Source organism: Fopius arisanus, unplaced genomic scaffold (genome assembly GCF_000806365.1).
Source record: "Fopius arisanus strain USDA-PBARC FA_bdor unplaced genomic scaffold, ASM80636v1 scaffold00129, whole genome shotgun sequence".
NCBI lineage: Eukaryota > Metazoa > Arthropoda > Insecta > Hymenoptera > Braconidae > Fopius > Fopius arisanus.
Window position 1 is genome coordinate 206,816 of NW_011887868.1, and position 21,263 is coordinate 228,078.

Here is a 21,263-nt window from a genome sequence, read left to right on the forward strand (position 1 = left end):
CAAAAAAACCGATAATTTTAACGAAAAACAGAACAGGGGCAGAAAATCCTCAAGGAGTTATCACCAATATCTTCTCATTCTTTGTTTTTTCTAAATTTCTGGAAAACGATGGATCAGATGAACTTGACAAAACATACCATCTTTAATGACTAATTGTTTAATGACTAATTGTTTAATGACTCATAATTTCGAGTTAACTGAAAGATTGATAAAACTCTTCGAATTAAATACGAATAACAAAACTTGAAAACGGTCAATATTTCCACACAATTGTTATCATTGTTTCTCAAAAATTTGTAAACAAATTGAAAAATTACAAGATATCAGCAACAACTCCTTTAAACACCGACGCACAAAGTACGACGTCATTTGAGAACGTGAGATTTGAATTGACGACGAATCTTTTACTGGTGAAAAATAATAATAAAAGAAATAAGATGTACCGAGGATGTGCGCCCAGCTGTTGTTACGGTGATAGCCAGAGGCTCAGGGCACCACTCTTTGCTCCAAACAGTGAACACACACCATTGTAAAAAAAAAAAAAGAAGGGAAAAACATCCGTCCTGTTGTCTGTCCCTGTCTTTCACACTACCGTCACGACCCCACCCATATCACCTCATGTATACAATCGAAATCTCTCTCTCTTGCTCTCTCTACTTCCATTTAAATCCCCTAACCCCTAGCACTTTGACGTTACCTCGTGCGTCACCGTTTCCGTTAAATAAATAATTAGAAAAAAAAAAAAATTCATCAACAACTTCCACCCTTTATCCTCTCCAACAGAATCACGACTCGAAAATACTCAATTTGTTCACTAACATTGCCATGAGACATAAATAAAGACTCCATGTGACTAGTTCCATACCAATAGATAAATAACATTAATAACGACACGCATTTTATTCTACCTTTCTTTCACATAATCTTTTTAAAAATTTTCAGTAAAAAATTTCAAGTCGCATTAAAATGACGATAGATAACAATTTTAAAGAAACTGATGTCTCGTGTTTTTACAGTACCTCACAGTGAACAACTGTTCATTCCCAAATCCATTTCTCAGTTTGTCGATTCTTGGCGTCTCCTTGAATCCCCAACTCTCACTCCTCCTCTCTCCCTCTTAGCAAATAATTATTTCACGTTATCGTTGTTAATAATATTCATGGGTGTATGCCATGGATGAAAATAAAAATGAAAATAAATAAAAAATTAGGGCTCACTTGTGCATACCTTGTGACGAAAAAATAAAGGAGAGAAAGAAGGAGAGATTGTACCACAGCGCTGCTACAAGTGTACGGATATGAGCAGCACTTTTCCAAGTAAATTCAACACTCAATGCACGAGGCCAAGAGCTACCTCCAGCCAATCACAATTCAGAGTCGATACGATCGTTATAAATAACATCGATTTCACCCTTGCTAATAGCTTTTTTAAACAAATTATCATCCATCCCGGGTATTATTCAAATATTTAAACATATTTGGTGGACTTGTTTCATCAAAATAATACGGATTTTGGTGGGAATTGGGGGATTTTTGGGAAAAACCGAAGTTAACCGATGTTGACCGAGGTGATCATGTCGTCTGAGTGGCCGGACGAGGTCATGCGGCGAAATATCTCAGCTCTGATTGGCTGTACCCTCTCTATTGGAAAATAAATGGAGATGAGAGACAATGTAATCCCCCCCAGGTTGTTAGGCATCATCGCCACAAAGAGGAAAGCCACAGTGTTGGAGAGACGGTTCTTAGCCTAGGCACGACATTAAAATAATCGATTTTTTTTTTCTTGTGTGTATATGGGGTCAGCGAGTCGGTAACTTGTGTACACTCGTTCATTATTATTTTGGTACAAAGAAGTTGATTTTCTTTTATTCATTTCTGAGTAAGAGATGTCCTTTGGAGCCCATTAGTACAACCATTCAAGTGTGTGGTACGTTCTGTGCGTGTGTGAATTACACTCCAAAATATTGTTAACAAAAAAGAAGAATAGAGGAGGAATTGGAAAAATAGTCATTCAGTTACCCGTGAAATTTTATTTTTGAAAATACAAATAACGGACAAATCATTGGAGATCAGAGTCGTGTGACCTCTGGGTTCTTTTTGTTAAATTTCTCCCGGAAATAAAAATACAAACAAAGCAACCCACGCGGCGGCCATCTTGTGTTGCTTCCAGCTGGGGTACTTGCACGCGAGTTCATTATCTGTTTGAAAACATTGTGAGTTGGATAGTATCAACGGACAAGGAGTACGAACATTTTGGAAAAAAGTGAGAAATTGATCAATCGGATGTTGCAATTTTCACAAAGTATTCGGACACTAGGCGTTTGGATATCTCATTGGAATCCTAAAATTGGGACACGGTAGCATCGTTAACGATCAAATCTCTCTTTTTTATTCACCTCTTTATCCATATTTTATATACAAAGAAGTTATAAAATCTTCCCCCCACTCATTGGAATGTGTACACTTGGAACTTTTATCAATTCTGTGTGGTGTTTATTCGTGTGACGAGTACCTGGCAATATATTGCGCAGTTAGCCAAAACGACATACATTGGAAACCGGAAGTTGGAGTAATACGAGGATACGCTGTTATTTTTATTTTTTGAGATTTGTTTTCTTTCATTGTCGAATGAGAGTTTATCAACGTCTTGAGAGGCATCCACGCTTGGACTCTGAAGGTAATTTTTAGTCGATATTTTGAGAAATTTAATTTATAGGAGGAAATGAGTTTAACGATGTATTGTTAGGTTTTCATAAGACTCTCGGAAGAAATAGATCAGAGAAAAAATAGACCAATGTTAATTTTCCTATGGTCTATTAAGCTGAGTGGGTTTTGACGCGTTCTGGATGTGTGACCTATTTTTTCCTGGTCTATTTCTTCTGCCTAGCGTTTCATAATTGTTCACGATTTTGGCAGGTTTTTCAGTCTTCATTTTCGGCCTTTGTCCTTATTTAATCACTCATTAACTTTTATAGACGTACGATTATTTTATTTTTATTTAGTAATTTCAATTGTTGAAAAATTGGGACAAAGCAGAAATTATTTTGACGGTTATGAGACTGAGAAATACATCTTTACAATTAATACTGAGTAATTCCGTTTTGTACCAGTGTTTTTTTCTTCTCCGGCGCTGGCCTTACTATCGATATAAATCGTGTTTATTTATTATGATTTGAAGCGATCGGTATCAAGGAGTGATCGCAATGAAATTTGAACCCGGAAAAATCAAAGAATGAGTCGGCGAGGAGTGGGATATTGTAAAAATTGAGTCAATTAAAAACAATTTCTATATTGCTGAATGGGTTTAGGAGGCAGTTGCCAAATTTCAGAAACTTCAGGAGCAGAATCGCAATAAAAATTAAATTTAAACACATGTTTCATTCAATAATTTTATTGGATTATCGATAATTCCAGTATTTTTTCACATTTTCGATTGGTCGATAATAGTTTATATTCAAATAACGTAAAAATCTGGAAATAGTGATCTAATCACCTGTATTTTATAAATATCCGTCTCCTCGTTGATTCATGTTGAAATATTCAAATTAAGACGACCTGGCTTGAACTACAAATTGTCATAATTTGTAATGCTAATAAAATTTTCTGTTTATCTTCTGGGACGGCTTACCAAGGTCGCCACTAAACATCTTCTAGATGATCATGTAGTTTCAAAAGTAAACAGCTTCCATTCCATAAAAACAATACTTCAATAATATTGAATAATCATTTTTAAACCTTTTTTTATTAACAATGTTGCTGTCTGTATGATAAATAAGTAGAATAAAATGAGAAAATGATTAATTAATGCAAAGAGAAATTCTTTAAGGACCGGTTCGATTATCTGGAAAAGATAATTTACTCCAAAATTGGGATTCCTAATTACTCTGGCAATTAATCGTTTTTTTCAATAATTGTTAGCTAGCGTTCTAGCGGTTGTCAACGACTAGAACGCTAGCTAACAATTATCGAAAAAAAACAATTAATTGGCGGAGTAATTAGGAATCCTAATTTTGGAGTAAATTATCTTTCCGAAATACTCCATCCGGCCCTTAATGAAGTGCAATAAAATCTCCGACTCAAGAATATCTCTTCTTCACCATTGAAAATTAATGAATTATTTGATGAATAATTTGCAGAAGCTGATTAACAGAACTGAACGATAAGAAATAAAAAAGAAAAAAAATATATCAAATCATGACGAATTCAGCGCCGAAGATGAGCAACAGCGTTGCGAGGCAGGGCTCACCAAACACTGGTGGCAAACGTAATGGTGGGGGAACAATAAAATCATCGAGTTATTTCAACAGTAGCAGTAAACAGGTAAAGAATGCACATAACGGTCGGCAAAGTTGTAGTCCACAAATTTCACCAAAATATTGTGGTAACTCGCCAATGAGACACGAGAGTCCACGTCATGGTAGTCCAACGAATACGTATTTTGCTGGTGCTAAATGGTCCGAGCCACCCTCCCCAGCTAGCCTACCAAAACCACCAAGTCACTGGACAACGAGACTCATGACCAGTTGTCAAGCTGAGGCATGTCACAACATCTCAAATCATCTAAAGATCATCCTCAATACCCAGGCTTGATATTCAAGCATTAATACCGCTTGAAGATACATTTTTTTTCATCGAGAAAATACGAACGAACAAATAATGATTTTGGTGGCCAGGTATTGGGATTTATTAATTAGCACCACGAGCCTTCCATTAATTGGACTGGGGGCATTCTATTGTCCAAACTTGTGACTTTCATCAGCAAATTATATATATATGTATATATATATATATAATACAATAACAATCTATATATATATATATAACTATAACAATATATGTGTATATTTTCTTCTTGTTCGTGGAAGGAGAATTGAAAATGCGGTATTACGAGATACGAATTATGAACGTTAGAAATCTCTCTAATGTTTCTCTTGTGCGCGAGAACATTGATAAAGTGCGGGGAACATTGAATAAACTTTGTGAATAATATGTTTGGAGTAGAGTTCATGATGAAATGCTGGATTTATATGATGATTTCAACTGGTGTTGAAGAAGCCTGGCGTTTAAATCAAGATTCGATATGTCGAACATTTATCGATTAATATTATGTCATGTACAAAGTTGTAAACATATGTATTTAGAATATTCTTATTATTCATTAACTGTAAAATGGAGCACTCATACACGATGGTACGCAGGTATTCTATTGATATATAGATTCATCTTTCATCGATGCATATTCAGAGATTTGGAAATCGAAATTTTGAAATTATTGTCATGTTTTTCATATTCTCATATATATATTTTTTTTCACTCTGATTAATATTTTGACGGTTCCATATGATAGAAAATATTTTAATTACTCAGCAGAACGCTCCATTTCGATAAAACAATACCAGTAAAATTTTTGTTTAATTATAATTATTTTGTTTTATAAGTTTACTTTTACTCAGTGGATTATTCGTGATGTTAGAAATTACTTTTTCGGATATAAAAGTTATTTGGAGTTAGAGAACAACGTGAAGAGTACCCTGTGACGTAGATTAGAGATTTGAGGAGGGAAATGACATGAGTTAAAACTCAGTACCAGACTATTAGTATTCGATAAAACGCTTTTTTCATTTACAATTGACCGAATTTCAGGGAACAGAATAGCCAACGGATATCATTATGAATATGCAAATAATTTCCGAATACTTGAGTTGAAATTTGAAAATTCATTCAACGAAATTAGCAAAACTATTTGTCAGGGAATGCTTGACTAGATGATGCCCAACAAATTAAAGTTTATATTATTTTTTTTCCTAAATATTAAGTCAGGTTAAGGACGGTTATGCCAACGTGCAAGGAAAGTCCTTCCTTTCATTTGTTACACGTATTATTTACCTCCGTTTAGATCGTTCATAAATATATTCCTAATTAATACCATAACAATATCTTCAACCAATCAGAATTCCGAATTAATTCAACATCAATTGATCAATCAATAATTTTTGCAGTTCTTTTTTTCGAGCTTTTTGTTTCATTCAATTCCCAAATTCCGTATTTTTCGCTCATTGTATCATAGTAAATTGAATTCATTCAAAACGGATGATAAACTTCTAATCAAGTAAATAATTATTTCTCGATATAATTCGGTTCGAATACTTCAGTTCAATATTGATACAAAAATCGGTTGCAGAAGTGAGATCAATGTTTTGATTAACATTCATTGAATAAAATTTTTGTTGAGGAAAATAGATAATTACAGACTTCTGGAGCATTGAACCGAATAGTTGCAATGTAAAAAGTGAAGAATCTTTAGTCCACGAAAGACTGATTTCGCTAAGACGTTTGTGTAGTTGTTGCCGCGTATTATTAGCAACAAAATAATTATCATGACGAATTTATAATCGCCGCGGGCTCGGCGGCGTACGGCAAAAAGCAGATAAAGTTGAACATAATCGGTGATTCAACAATAAAAAGTCATTAATTTGGAAAAGTCCATGTGTTGCCACAGTACGTGTGACATTCTTTCGTTGTAATTTTCCTTCTATTCCCCCGGTTGAGCCAAAATTTACACCAGTGAAGGATGGAACGGAGGAAATAGCAAGTTAATGAAAGAAATCAATACACATGCACGAAAGATTACAAAGTACTTGTGTAAATAATTCGACATAAATCATAATATTAATTCCTAATGAATATTTTGTATATAAATTTATACAATGTGTAAATTATGGGGAAGAAATAATTGTGACTGTCTTGAGTGCTCACGAAAGTAAAAAAAAAATTTAATCCGGAATATTAGAAGATAGTTGGATAAATATCAAATGAATGAAACGTAATCGTGTGCACAAACGAGCAAAACGTCTTTGCAATAATGGGATTGGAGTCTAGAAAGTACGAAAAATATGGTTAATAAATATCCGAGTGGATCACTTGGATCAATGCAATTTTTTTTTTCTGAGGGATAATAAGAAAATTCAATTAGCTGTGATGAAATGATTATAGGTACTACTAATTTTAATTGATTGCCAATTGGATATTACTATACGTACTGTCCCTTCGCCAACTGAATATTACTTGTGTATATGATTATTTTACGAAAACAAAAAGAAAATTAAACGAATGGCGTAGGAAAAGTTAAAAATCATAAGTCGAGTAATTAGGTGTATTCTATAGGACGATTATAATTTTAATGCCAAGGCAGAAATTGACTATTTGATAAACAACGGAGAAATTTCGAATGAATTCAAATTTAATTTTTATTTGGAGATGACTTTTTTGTCGTAACTGTCCGTAACGTTTGATTATTTTTCACAAGTGGGGGAGGAATGTGATTTATTTATTTCTTCAGATTTCTGTTGTTTTGATATGAGTCATGTCTCTTCTGACATTTGCGAAGAAAATTCCAACATTATCGTGTAGTTATGAGAAAAAATAGTGCACTATCGGAAGGAAAATAGTTCTCCCCTAGTGTACAATATTCTATTTCTTCATTCTTGAAACTTGTGGTTTTATACTTGTCCAAATCAGATTTTTTAAACATTGGCAATAGAAAGAATCAAAAAGAATAAAAATTTATTAAAATACCGCGCCATAACTAGATATTCTCCTGTATTTTTAAGATTTGAGGTGTATTACATATTCTTCACTAGAATATTCAATCATTCGTTCATTCGGATTCTATTTAGTGATGGGACGTTAAAATGTGATATTGTAACGTACAATTTCTCTCTTTTATGAGCGTTGACATAGCGTGTTGTTTTCGTTCTATTATTACTTTTTTTTTCTGCCAAAGTTGAGCTATTTCTTGGACGATACAAATAGTGCTAGGTGTTCGGAGATGAATAGCATATGGAAAATAAAATGTATCAAACCAAAATCATGTCATTTCTCTGCTTTTCGAGTAGACGAAACAGAGATCAGTCGAACGACATAGGGTTCTCTTCCTGTTATTAATTTTAAACAAAGAAGAAAAATTATTGTCACTTACTTAAAGTAAAATTATTATTGCAATAAGTACGATTGATTACCAAAACTCATTCAATCTCGTCACTATTGAAATGAAGCTCGTGTATGGGTAGAAAATTTGCGTCGCGGTTATGAAAAAAATATGTAACAATTAATCGGAGTATTCCGACGGACAGATATGATAAGAGAAACATCTAAGGGTGCACTTTGAATGGTCTAACAATAGCAATTATCGAGAATACAAATTGAACAGAGGAATGAAAAGTTAAAGAGGGATAAGTCACAGTCAATGACAATACAAAGTGATCTCGATAGACGTTTGGACAATGCCCACTCTTGTAGTCACATCACAGAAAAAAAAAAGGTACAAGTAAAAATCTTGAATCGTTTAGTCATAAACAAGCTCACTGAATCGTACACAGAAACAAAAAGAACAACGCGATGCGGTAGATGATTCGTCATTCGAATAAGCCTTAAAGATAGAAATTAAGGTACAGATGCGAGAAGAGAGGGAAGACTTGCATTATGGAAAAAATTTCAATTATCAGGCCAACTCGATGGTGCAGAGAGTAAATTTTATTATTCTTTAATTAGCTGTTTTGTTATTCATTGACATTCTCAACAGAAATCAATATTTTCGACAGTATTTTAATTGAATTGAAGAAAAACTCGAGTGATTATGCGTTGGAAATTCAAAATTAATGACTAAATATTTGGAATTTGTAGCACATTGATATGATTTTAAGTATAAATCCGATTAATTTGTGCGAAGTGAGTTCAAAAGTATTAAACATAGATTGAATAAACAATTATGAGTGATTAAAAAGAGCTTCCCTCTCGAAGATCGGTGCGTTTTCCTGGTCCTTCAAGCAAGTGAAATGAAAAAAAAAAAACAATAAATGATACAAATGGGATAGAATTATCCGATAAATGCCGAATTGTAACAATAAAATGATCAATTTAATTGAATGATCTTGTGAGAGACGCACGGTTCTTCGTGGCCCTTGGAAACGCACGTGTAACCACAAAAATGCAAAAGGTGAAAAATCTCATTATCTCATTAAACTGAAACCATCGTTGTGCTGTTGCACGTGCGCATCCAATGATTCAAGATGAAAATAAACAAAACAAAGAAAAAAAAAACAAAGTTTGCGATTTATAAATAGTCTATGCCTTCAATTTTGTTATTCTTTAAGAGGAGGAAATCCAAGAATATTGAATTATCATAGAGACACTTTATCTATCACTGCTTCAACCAAAGTACATTGTCACGTGTCTCTCTGCTAATTGAATTTTCAAAATCTATTCGAAGTCCGAGATTGGATACGTTTTAATTTTTAAGTTGTGTGCTCAATGCACGAAGAGATGAAATACATCGTTGAATTCAAAATGATTAAACAATGAAGATACACTCTGAGTGAGTAAATGATAAATATGCATTAGTAACGTAATGATGATAATGAGGAGAAAAATGGAAAAGTTTTTAGACTTATATCCTAAACCGAAAATTCGTCAATCAACTCGGTTAGATCGAGTTCACTGTGATTTTAAATTCTAATTGCGTGACATTCCTTGAACGCGTTTAACAGTAATAAATGAAAGCAACGACGTTTGTATACAAGGAAAGTTATAAAATAAATGTAAAATTTTACTAGATTTTATTGACGAGTTTTCTATAGGAGGTAAAACTACATTTTTCAATTGTAAAATCGATCAATATTCATTTCAACTATTATTATTTTTTTCAATAGAAAATACTCATCGAGGAAATGTTCTGCTAGGAGGTGGGCTAGAAGATGCATCAAAATTTATTGTAATAAAACAATTATCAAATGAATTACTTATCAATACGTCAACTAGGTCACGTCGTTGCAGAATAACGCGTTCGTCGATAATTTTCACATGTCTAATTTACCATTTTTTTAAAATTGATGTTTTGAAAAATGAAGGGGGAAGGGTAGTGTTTAAGTGACCAAATCAAGAAATGAACATTTATAACGATAATAGAAATAATCTTGGTCGAGAAATAAGATATGTTAAAGGTGCGTGAAATGTGTGATAAATAGAGAACCGTGAGAACGAGATCAAGAGTCTCTTCATCAATAAGTCCTTCAGACGAAGAGGATTGAGGATAATGGAGGAGAATGAGGTATTGCATGATTAGTTGAACATCAGATCAGGATCTGTATGCAATATCATACCAAAAACAACACAGGATGTCCACGTAGATGACTATTTAAAAATACATTCGTGAGAAGAGAAGAGAAGAGAAGAATTGAAGCTCGGGGAGTCAAGGGGTGGAACCATCGACGATAATGAGATATGGATTGGAGCAGGTGAATCGTAGAGCAGCTAATATATATGAAATGCTTTCTGCGACACCTCAGAATACGATTGAACAAAGAACCGAAGCTGCGAATTAAAGAAAAAAAAACTGCTACATTGCATAAAAAAAATATAATAAAAAATATTAATACGCAGTTTGAAAAGCAAACAAATGATGTATATCAAGGATAATTTGCGGAGGATGATGAGAAAGTTTTTTGGAGATTTGTTATGGATTTATTGCAATGGCTGAGACATCTTGAGCCTCATGATCAGATTTAAGGATGAATAAACAGTGAATACTCTTCCCGAGAAACAGCTGATTCCAAATAGCTGTTTATGATCTTTCGGCTGGAATGGAATTTTTCATCAACCGTCCTTTATCGTCATAAGCAGATGATCGTATGATCGCTATTTTAATTCATACTAAAAAAATTAATACAATTCGAGCAAAATACTATTCAAATATATGAATCTTCTTTTCTTTTGGTCTTTTGGAAACAATAGCAGGTGAGAGTGTCTACATCATATGATAAAATCAAAGAATTCTAATAAATTCAATTGACTGCAGTAATTATTATTATTGGCTGACTGCAATAATCGAAAGGCTCGAATTTCTTCTAATCAAATTTCAAACTCCTTCATGTGATGGGGAGATTAATTTCATTAAAAATCATAGCACTCTCATCTTAGTTTAATTGGCAAACTGTTTTTAGGGCCCTTTTCAGGGCCCGCAAATATATTCAGATGTGGTATACTCAAATTTCGCTGGGAAAAATAATCTGCCCTTTTTAGGGCAAAAATAAAAACGTAATTCGAACAAACGTTCTTTTGAGAGCGCAACGGAAATTGTCCTTGTCAGGACGATCGTTCGTCAACGGCAGCTTATGATGGTTGGGGGAAGCCAGACCTTTGGAGGTGAAATCCATCCATGGAACGCACTCAATGGCAGTCTAAACTGGATGATAGTCGGTGGATTGATGCCATCATTGAAGCAGAATCAAGAGATAAGTTCATTTTTCTTTTTCTTTTTTTTGGAAAATCTTCACTCTGAGTCTGATGACACTTCAACTCTCAAAGTTCTGATTTTTTCAGATTGAGGAGCACATATGCTGTACCATTTTGAAGCTTATGAAGTTGATGAATATTAACAATTAAAAATTGATAAATAATAATGAATATTAATATTCATAGTATAATAAACGGAAATTTGCGAGCGTTACAGGATATTATAGTCGTATTATTATATGAATATAATATACTGTAGCTCTTGGGGATTTCCGTTTCAAAAACAAAATATTTAGTACAAAAGAATTTTTTTGTCTGTAAATATTTTTTTGCGAATTAGAATTTTGTAGTGAAATTTTGAATGGAAAAAATATCGATGTCATTCTGCAGTTTATTGTTAACTAATGAAATTAAGGGACGAAAAATGAATTCAAATTGTTTAAAGTTCAGGACTGATACGAGTAAATAAAAAAAATTGTTGACAACCACGGGCGCGTCCCGTGCTGTGAATATTTGCCATTTTTAATGTACATCGGTAATATTTTCTATTATGAAAATCATAATGATATGAAATTTTCCAGGAAGGAATAAAACTCTCAGAATTTTCATTCCAACATTTCTCTTTTATTATAAATTGTGAAAGTGAAGAATTTTTTCGTTTATGCAATTGATTGTGATAATTTTCTTAAAATACGAGTGTTCATAGTTTTACACAATTATTTCTATTCCAATGACTGAATTAATTAAAGCAATTAATGGGCCAATATTCAATGAGAGGGGAACACAATACAATTATTTACAATTTATAAATAAATCACTAATCCTTCACTTGTTCAAGACCTAGTCATTATAAAGTTTATACATATGGCCCAGGAGTAATTGTATTAATAATTCCTCGTGTGAAAATTTAACATTTTTTTATCAGTGAGGTGCAATTCACGAATACAAATCATTGTGGAGTTTAACTGAATTAAAATAATTGAATTTATCCAGACTGAATCGCTTGCTTCGGCATTTTCCAGATTTCCAGGTTTCCATGCGAATCAGCAAGAGCAGCTGTATCTCTGAAATGTGAGACATGTCACAAGATCGAATTACAAGTTACATATTGGACGTGAAAACTGTATTTCTGCATGAAGACGAGTTTCATGTCAGGCAAATGGATAAATCTATTTTAAAAAACAGCTGGTTGGAGCCTATAAGTGATAAGAGGCATCAAATTGATGCACATTTCATATTTTTGTTACATTGAGAAATAAGAAAATCATTTGTCTTTCTCAACTTCTTTCTAAGAAAATTCGTAAAACTTTTTTTTGTCGACAATTTATTTCACCAAATCATGTTAATTATGTATTTTTTTATTTACTTCAAATTATCTATCAATTTCTCTTAATTGAATTCATAATCATTGAGTATTTATTTACAGTAAAATTTAGGGCAGAGCTGGGCAAAACGGAATTCGGGGCAAAATGGGATATTTGCGCAAAAACGTTTTTAACTCATTGCCAGTCATTTTTTTTTCGGCAAAAAATGTTGGAGACGGTCTTAAAGTGTCTTAGTGTTTTTTGCGAATTCAATTTCTTCTCTTGATTATACTTTTGTTTTCTTTCTTTTTTTACATATATAATATATTACATATAAACTTGTCCACCCATGTATACCCTTTCGGGCTTCTACATTTCCCATCCCCAGTTCCCCCTGTACCGCAATTACGCCGAGGGCCGAAGGGAAAACCTCATGGGAAAAAACCTTGGCCAGGTACAGTCGTCTCTTTCGAGACTATCACTCGTACGATGAAACCTGTGCTAGTTAGAGCGAATTCTATCTCTAAAAAACCCCTGGCATTTCCCCGACTGGGAATCAAACCCACGAATCTCATGTGCCAACCCCCTACGATCTAACCGCACGGCCACCGCACGTCGGTTCTTTCTTTTTTTATTTTTCAACATTTTGAAAAAATACACCATCTAACTTGAATCACTAATTGATCGCTTCTGATCGTGAAATTCCTTATATGAAAATTTAATGTTTTTTATCAGTGAAGTGTAATCAAATTCTGGAAAAACGGAATTTTCAAAAAACCTATTCCTACGACCGATTTTTTACCCTCGTCTCCCATTTAACGTCCCCTATGCAATTAATAAATATTACTGTCTCGTAGAAGAGAGGAAACAAATAAATAGTGGATCTAAATTCCCCGTATAAATGGAAATTCAATTAAACAATCATTTCGAATGCAAATAAATAAATTTATTATCGCATTTAATATAAATCTCTCGAATTCGTATCCACATGAAAAAATCCGAAAATTCATGACGAAATTTTGAGTTAATTATCAATTACCACAATTACCTTTTTTTGTTGAAATCAAAAGCTGTAATGTTCTCCGTAGTAGACTCAATTTTCAAATTTGTAACTAGTCTTCCGTGCGAAATGTCGTAGAAGTTTACAGACGAATCCGCTCCATAGGCCGAAATTATTTCTTTTCCATATGGAAACCATTTTAGTCCGATTACTGTATGCTCCACTGCAATCACCCGAATAATGCAAATCTGGAAGGTCAATTACCATTAATTATATTTCCATAAATCAATTGACGATTCAATAATTGTAAATACATACTTGATCAACATCATAGACTCGCAATTCCATATTAGTTCCACTAGAAATGAATAAATTAGTCGTCTGGGAACATCTCAATGCTGTAACACTGCCTTCGTATCTATCATATTCATCTATCACCGGATCGAACAATTTATCATCACCTGTGGACAAGTAAAATATTTTTACTTCTCAATGGAATATCATCGTTGAAATTTAAATTTTGTGTTTTTTTGTCTCATTAACCATTAAGTAGCGAAGTTACTAACTAGGATAAGGGCATATTTTTTCGAGATGAGTTTTTCCTAAATATCTCGCGGTAAAAAGAAAATAGGGATTTTTTTGCAATGATTTTTCTAGTAACGTTCAATTGTGAAATATTCATTGAAAACTGGCCGCGAGAAAACAGCACTTGTCCTAGTTTACCACTTCTCATCGGAAGAATGATTAAATTAAGAGTATTATCAAGTCCTAGTCATCGATATTAATTCAAATGCAATTCACTGACTTTTGATTGACTTTTTTAAGTTTTGAATTTCTTTAAAAATTTGTTTGTTACAATAATTGAAGAAGAAATGTTATGAGAAACTTCAATGATAGTTTAAAAAAATTGTTTGGATTTCTTGTTGATCGAGTCGGAAGATGGAAATAATTACAATAACCGTTACATTGATATGTAAGAAAGATTTTCCAAAATCGTATTTTGCAAATATTTTATTTTTGGTCCTGTCGCGGGATATTCTATTTCAATTGAATTCGGATAGAGTTTAAAATTATGGTTTCGATGCTATACTTTTGAAATTGGGAGGCGATTCCGATAACTATAAATGTTGATATCATTTTCCAGGTAATTTTTGCTAATTCCGAATTTTTCATTGATTATTTAAAAATCATCTTCCTGATTTTTTCGTCTATTCTAGTTTTCTTTATCTATTAGGTTCCAAATTCATTCGATTATTTCTGAAAGAAATCTTGCCATCAGTTTTTATCGAAATTATATTCATATTGCTAATTTATTTGCAAAATCAATTACACTATATGTAATGAAACCGTAATTTCCCACATCTATATATTTCAGGAAACATTGATAATTAATTCGGAACAGACCTTGTACTGGAATCGAAGAATCGAGGCTACACTTATACAAGCCTCCGCATAATGTTCCCACAATGAAAATGGGATTTTTTAATGAAAAATCAAGACACGTAATGGAGAGACCAGCTTCAGCTGCGCGTTCTTTGCGTCCACCCGCGCTGCGAGGTCTTGTATTTTCCGTGGGATTGTGTTCTTTAACTATTTTGTACCTGAAAATGTCAGATTGATAAACTAAATATGGTTTCTATTCCACAGGTTTGACTCCTTCAGCGTTTCTGCATTTGTGGAATTCGCATTGCAAATGTGAAAAAGAAGATACGAATTTCAATTTTTTATTATCAACTTTGTCACTTCGTCATAAGAAGAGTAAATAACAGAAAAAAATAAATTTTTCGTTCCCAAATCCCGAGAGTCCCTTTTTTACATTTGTTAGTCTTTTTTTTTAAATTGATCTTAGATTTTTGTTTTGTTCAGAGTGAATTTCTGTGAAGAAAAGAAAGTTCCCAATGGAAAAATTAATATAATAAAAATATGAATAATAAAATTCAATATATTTTTGAAATATCTATGAAATTCCTAAAAATAGATGAGAAATATGCACAAATTTACGGAATAATGTAATATATTAATAAATATATTAACAAATAATGAATAATAAGTTTATTAAAAGTAATATAAACGTGTATTATCCATGTAGAAGAAATGAGATAAAATAATGATGGAAAAAGTAGAGACGATCGAACATGGAGTCAATTGAGAGGCATCAAAGGAAAAATGCTCAACAATACTTACTTGTTATGCAAACTAGCGATTGTAAAGTTGGCAGTTAATTTATGAATGAAAATGTATCCATCTGCACTAGACGTTATGAGCAAATGTGGCTCATTTATGGTGCGTTCACGCCAGAGTAGAGACGTTACCACATCACCATGAACGCAGACCAACAATGGCACTACTGATTCCTCGTCTGCTAAATTCCAGAGAGCCACATCACCTTTCGACAAATTCTCTATTATTTTTTCCCTGAATGAATTAGCACCTTGAGTTTCAATTCAATTCAATGATGAGTGGACAAACCATTGAAAAATCCTGCAGCGAAAATCGATGGCTTTGTTGGATGATATGAAATATCAGTAATGCAGGCATTAGTCTCCAGGTGTTTATTAGCAGTGGGAGGTACATCGTCGTCCCTTTTCAGTTCGTAGAATTTTATTTCCGACAGGTGGTCGCACCATTGTTCGTGATAGGGAATGCTGTAGGCAATGGCCAAGGTTCCACCATGCGTACTCCAGGTCAGTGCACTTATTTTCCTCTGCAAACAATAAATAATTTATGACATTTTCGGATATACAATACATTTCAAATGAATAGACCTGAAATGCTTGTCACCTTTGAGTCGGATTCTTCGAGTGTTGGAAATTTATTCAACAATTTGACCTGCAGCGTAATCTCCTTAGTGGCAATTGGGTCGTATCCATCAAGGATATCGCTCTCCGATGTGTTGTCCAGTGCTTCCATAATTCCTGGTGTCACTTTCCGTAGAAATTCGGCGAGTCTATTGTAATCAATATCCGTTACTGCTGTTATCCTTTCTGCAGTTTGTGTCTAGCATAAAAACGAATAATATGAGGGATATTATAATAATATGGGTAATATGGAGACACATTAAAGACTATTCTATTCTGAATATTCAAAATTTTTCTATGTCCAAACAAATATAAATAGATAAATTAAGTATTTAGTAATCAGCCAACGGTCAAGTGGGATTTATAATACACAAAAATCGGTAATAATGATGTGGATTATTAAATAGGTTTATAATTCTGATTGGCTATGCTTCAGCGATGGTTTTTTATACTAAATTTGGTACGTCGTTATATAATTAAAAAAAGGGTTTTTCGATAGCATAAAATTGACATTGAAACTGGCAGGGATTATATGATTTTTAACAAGAAGCTCATCCTTTTTGATAAGAATTCTGTCATCCGAGCAAGATATTCGAAAATTACCGGTTTTTTTAGTTTCCTGGAAAATTATCGATGAGATTGAAGTAAAAAAAATGTTTATGTTTTTCATTATTCCATAATTCCCAGAATGTCATGATCGTGCAATAATGTTCCAGCGTTTTTAAAAAAATTCCCTAAACCTTAGGAAAAGACAGAAAAGTTATCGCACGTTTATGTAATCTTTGTGGGTCATAAAATTATGAAAAGATGTTAAAAAGGGTATTATATTGTGTCGATTCTATCAACAATGTGTCTGAAAAATGAAACTGAAAAAACTGGTAATTTTGTCTAAAAGAGGACAAAAAATCCTTAATTGCTGTACCAATCGAAATAAAAATATCTCCATATTACCCTCCCCTAAATAAATCAATGAAACCCGTTTTTTCCATTGCAATTTTTAATTCTTCACTTCTGACTCAATATTTTACCTGGGCACTTTGTTGAGTAATATTCTGCGACTGTTTTGAGTCGTGACGAATATTTTCCGTTTGTGCAGCATTTGATACTGCTTCTCTAGAAAAAACGACACACTCTAAAATAATCATTCAAAGAATTTTCATTTTTTAATAATATTAAAATTTGGTGGTAACTTACTTAACAGTTGTAGCAGCAGAAGAAAATCCGGATGGTTCACTGGAATTATCACTGAACATGATTCTAACAAATTGATTTAATCTCGAATAAATGAAACAACTTGATTGTTTATTAGATAAATTCAAGCATGCTTAGATTAAGTATTGGTTCAGTCACCGATAAAGAGCTCTAAGCATTCATATGCTGGCAAAAAACTTCAAATATCGGAGTAATTCCCAGTTTTATGATTTCAGTAAATTGTCAAAGACATAAACATTGGATATTACCATTCACTCCATCTCTGGGGTATTAATTGAATTTGCTGGTTGTGATGGTAAGGGAAAATATTTTGGCGGCAATTACTGAAATAAGAACAATAGGGATCATTAGCATTATTAATAACTTCGGAATAAGTAGGGGCCAGGAATTTAATTCTCAATCAATGAAACTGATTTCATTTTTTTATTTCTATTAGGAGCGGAGGAATTAATTTCTAACTCCTAGGCGTCTAAGGCGTATCTGCGGACGAGTTGCTCGTATTTCATAATTAATTTAATTTATTCTCTGCTGTTGATTGAGATAAATGAATGAAATTAATGCCGATCGGTCGGGAATGTAACTCTCCATTAATAACAATAGTTTTATTTATTGATTTCCATTAGGAGCGGAGGAATGAATTTTCGGTCTCAATTTTACCGCACGCCTGGCCCACGACGATCCACCGACATTAACATCAAAACCCAATCATAAAAATTCAACACCATTTCTTTCCTTTTCTTTTCGATTCTTACACTCCTCAGGTACATTTTATAACAATTGGATTATCGATTCTAGGATGTGGAAGTTTGAAGCAAAATAGACTCATTATTTTTTTCTGATAATAAAAATTGTGTAATAATTCTGTAGTCTCCTACAATATTTTCTAGCCTCACAGAAAAAATACAATTTTAATTACATTGACTTGACATTCGAGATAATCGACTGTCAATTATTTCATGAAAAATTTGCCCGATTGGTAACCAAATAATTGTCTCATAAATACCACCAAAGTATTCGTAGAAATAGAATTTTAAATGGATTCCCATCTAGACGAATTACCGAATACTGATTCTTCCTCTTGGGAGGTATATTGTCCTGCCGATTCGACCGTCAGCTTCTCTGAAGTCTCTGACGACGACGTCGAAGAGTTTTTTGATGATACCTATAGTGACATTGAACATAATGATCATAATGAGCTTGAACAATCATCCAGATCTGAGAATTTGGAGAATGCGATTACTCATTCAATTGATTGCCAGAAGGTAGAAATGCTTATGAAGCGAGTTTCTTCTTTGAAAGACACAATAATAGATTTACGGGAGTCTATAAGTGAGGAGCATCGACTGTGGAAGCGAGAATGTGAGGAATATAATCTCATTCATGAAAGATTAAAATTTCGTGCACTAGAAGAGGTAACTACGGCAGCCCGTCTAGCTTCAGAAGCTTATGTTATTGAATCAGCTAAAGGTGAGACTGGAAATATTAAAAAATGATTTATTTCATGTCCATTCCGCCATTTTCTCTGTAAGAAGTTAATTCGTTGTAAAACGGTCCAGATTAATCTTTTAACAGGATATAGTCTTGATTGATTGCATTGTGCATATGAACAGCTAAAATATAATTAATAATAATAATTATCATTTTGATTGCTTTGCTGTTACAAATGGTTTTTTCTTGTTTTACATCCTCACATCCCTTAATCTACCCCTCTACTACATTTTTTCAAATATTTTCTACACTCTCCTCTCAACCTAACACATAACTTATTATCAAAGCGTAGATTGTCCTTATTTTCCTATTCTCTCTTATTAAGCTTTGCTTCTAAAAAACTTTTTTCCTTTCGTATACCCTTTCTGGTCTTTACGATTTGTTCCCTTCCCACCCCCCAACCCCCTGTACCCCATTTGCCGAAGGGAGGGAAAAACCTCATTCGAGGGGAAAAACCTGCCCTGGTACAGTCGTCTTTTTGACAGGACTACCGCTCAACAGTGAAACTGTGAGATTAGAGCGCTATAAATTTTGAATTTTGAATTTTGACCGTCGGTGCCCGGGATCGAACCCGGATCTTTGGCATGCTAGTCTAGCACTCTAACCGCACGGCTATACTAAAGTCAGCATAAGTTTTTACTTCTCTGGGTACCCCCACTCCACGTAGTTACCACTTGTAACCATGTCCCCCACTCCTAAAATCAATGTTAAAACTTATGCTGACTTCAGTATACTACCGTCGGTGCTTTGCTTCTATTTTGCACTTTCCGTGATTCCTTTCATTCCGTGCCTTCTTTTGGCGCTTCTTTGGTCAATCTTTCCTGTCTCATCGTTCCTTTCTTCCTCCAGTTCTCAGCTTTCTTTCCAATCTTCTGAGCCTCTTGCAAAACTTCTTCGTCGTGGATCCCTCTAGCTTTCTAACGAGCCTTCCCCTCCAGTCCCGCTTGCTGCTTTATCTCCTTCAATGGCTCCACCACCGCCTGCCCTCTAGCCTGCTTAAATATAAAATTATATAGTTTCCATTGTAACTATTCTTAAGTGACGGTAATATTACTATAGGAGTGGAATTTCGAATCCCATTATTATTAGGGTAAAACGAATATTTTGAAAAACCTAGACTATCAATAATTCATATTCGAGAAATAAAGGGTTTATCCTAAAAATAATTGGATTGAAAACTGCACCCCTCGATGTTACATACACTGAGAAAAAAAATTATTTTTTCCAAGAATATTTTCTTCCTACTAGTAAATCTGGGGATCACTGTGTAAATACTCCCATAAGACTTACTAATGCCAAATATATTTTCTTGTGGTTAGTAAATATTCTTGGCTAAAGAAATTTTTTTTTTTAGTGTAGCCACTTGATTAGGTAAATTTATAAATTTTTCTGTTATCACCTACAGGAAATAGTTCCCATACACCGCGTCGGAATATATTGGATAATGATTATTACACAAAGCTGAATCAAATCGAAAGACTTTGCAATGAAGAATTGCGGAATGTTTATAACGATGTGGAGGCTTTACAGCCCCTAAAGGAGATTGTTTCTCAATGGAATATCAGTGATGAAAAAACTATAGATGAATGTGAGGAAGGTAGTAATTGATGAGACCATCTGTTTCGAAATCTGAGATTTATTATAAGAAATAATGGAAATAAAAATTTGCAATGTTAAAAACAATACATCGAATGCTTTTACTTTTTTCAAATCTTCCGCTCCCCACGTTTTCAGTATGGTAAATTAATTGTTGAAAGACTTTTTTTCGTATTAAAAAGAATTTATTCATTAAAATTTGATTTACAAAATTTTACATTTATTTCAGTAGTCACCGCAGATATTTTAATGATGAGTATAACGGGCCCGCAATTCTTAACTTGCCAATCTATTGATATGAATCTACGTTACTGCTATTACCACTACTTCTATGCTACTAATAATAATATATTTCCATATGTATACCCTTTCGGGTCTTTACATTTTTTTTTTTTTTTGTTCCCTTCCCTTAGCTGCTAAAACCCTGTCTTAAAGCTTATTCAGTACATCCATGTTACAACTAGTTACAAACTGTTTCCATCACAAAAAAAACATAACCGCCATAAGGGCTCTTATATTAATAATAGCATTGCATTATGCGTTAACTTAAGCTTAGCCTAGTACTTATTTAGTTAAT

The 21,263-nt window shown here is 33.4% G+C and overlaps 4 protein-coding genes across 4 annotated transcripts in view; 2 read left to right on the top strand and 2 right to left on the bottom strand.

Moving 5' to 3' along the window:
• mura (murashka) overlaps positions 1 to 1,306 on the bottom strand; it is a 31,043-nt gene extending 29,737 nt beyond the window's left edge. Inside the window, exons 1-2 of the mRNA XM_011313773.1 lie at positions 1,218 to 1,306; positions 1,020 to 1,116 (exon numbers count right to left, since the gene is read on the bottom strand). The gene's annotated coding sequence lies outside the window, so the exon portion shown is untranslated. The remainder of the gene's footprint in view (positions 1 to 1,019; positions 1,117 to 1,217) is intronic.
• A 410-nt stretch (positions 1,307 to 1,716) lies between these two features.
• Positions 1,717 to 11,449, top strand: aqz (aaquetzalli). The gene is made up of 2 exons (XM_011313777.1): positions 1,717 to 2,676; positions 4,136 to 11,449. Exon 2 carries the CDS (start codon positions 4,194 to 4,196, stop codon positions 4,587 to 4,589), a length of 396 nt encoding a protein of 131 aa, XP_011312079.1. The 5' UTR covers positions 1,717 to 2,676; positions 4,136 to 4,193; the 3' UTR covers positions 4,590 to 11,449.
• A 455-nt stretch (positions 11,450 to 11,904) lies between these two features.
• On the bottom strand, positions 11,905 to 17,827 carry LOC105271945 (WD repeat-containing protein 34-like). The gene is made up of 9 exons (XM_011313778.1): positions 17,585 to 17,827; positions 17,419 to 17,503; positions 16,374 to 16,589; positions 16,062 to 16,296; positions 15,777 to 15,978; positions 14,997 to 15,193; positions 13,911 to 14,053; positions 13,641 to 13,840; positions 11,905 to 12,352 (listed from the first exon to the last, which is right to left on the bottom strand). The coding sequence occupies exons 1-9, from the start codon at positions 17,641 to 17,643 to the stop codon at positions 12,274 to 12,276; spliced, it is 1,416 nt and encodes a 471-aa protein (XP_011312080.1). The 5' UTR covers positions 17,644 to 17,827; the 3' UTR covers positions 11,905 to 12,273.
• Positions 17,828 to 18,575: 748 nt separating this feature from the next.
• On the top strand, positions 18,576 to 20,740 carry LOC105271946 (uncharacterized). The gene is made up of 2 exons (XM_011313779.1): positions 18,576 to 19,069; positions 20,496 to 20,740. Exons 1-2 carry the CDS (start codon positions 18,637 to 18,639, stop codon positions 20,696 to 20,698), a joined length of 636 nt encoding a protein of 211 aa, XP_011312081.1. The 5' UTR covers positions 18,576 to 18,636; the 3' UTR covers positions 20,699 to 20,740.
• Positions 20,741 to 21,263: the final 523 nt, after the last annotated feature.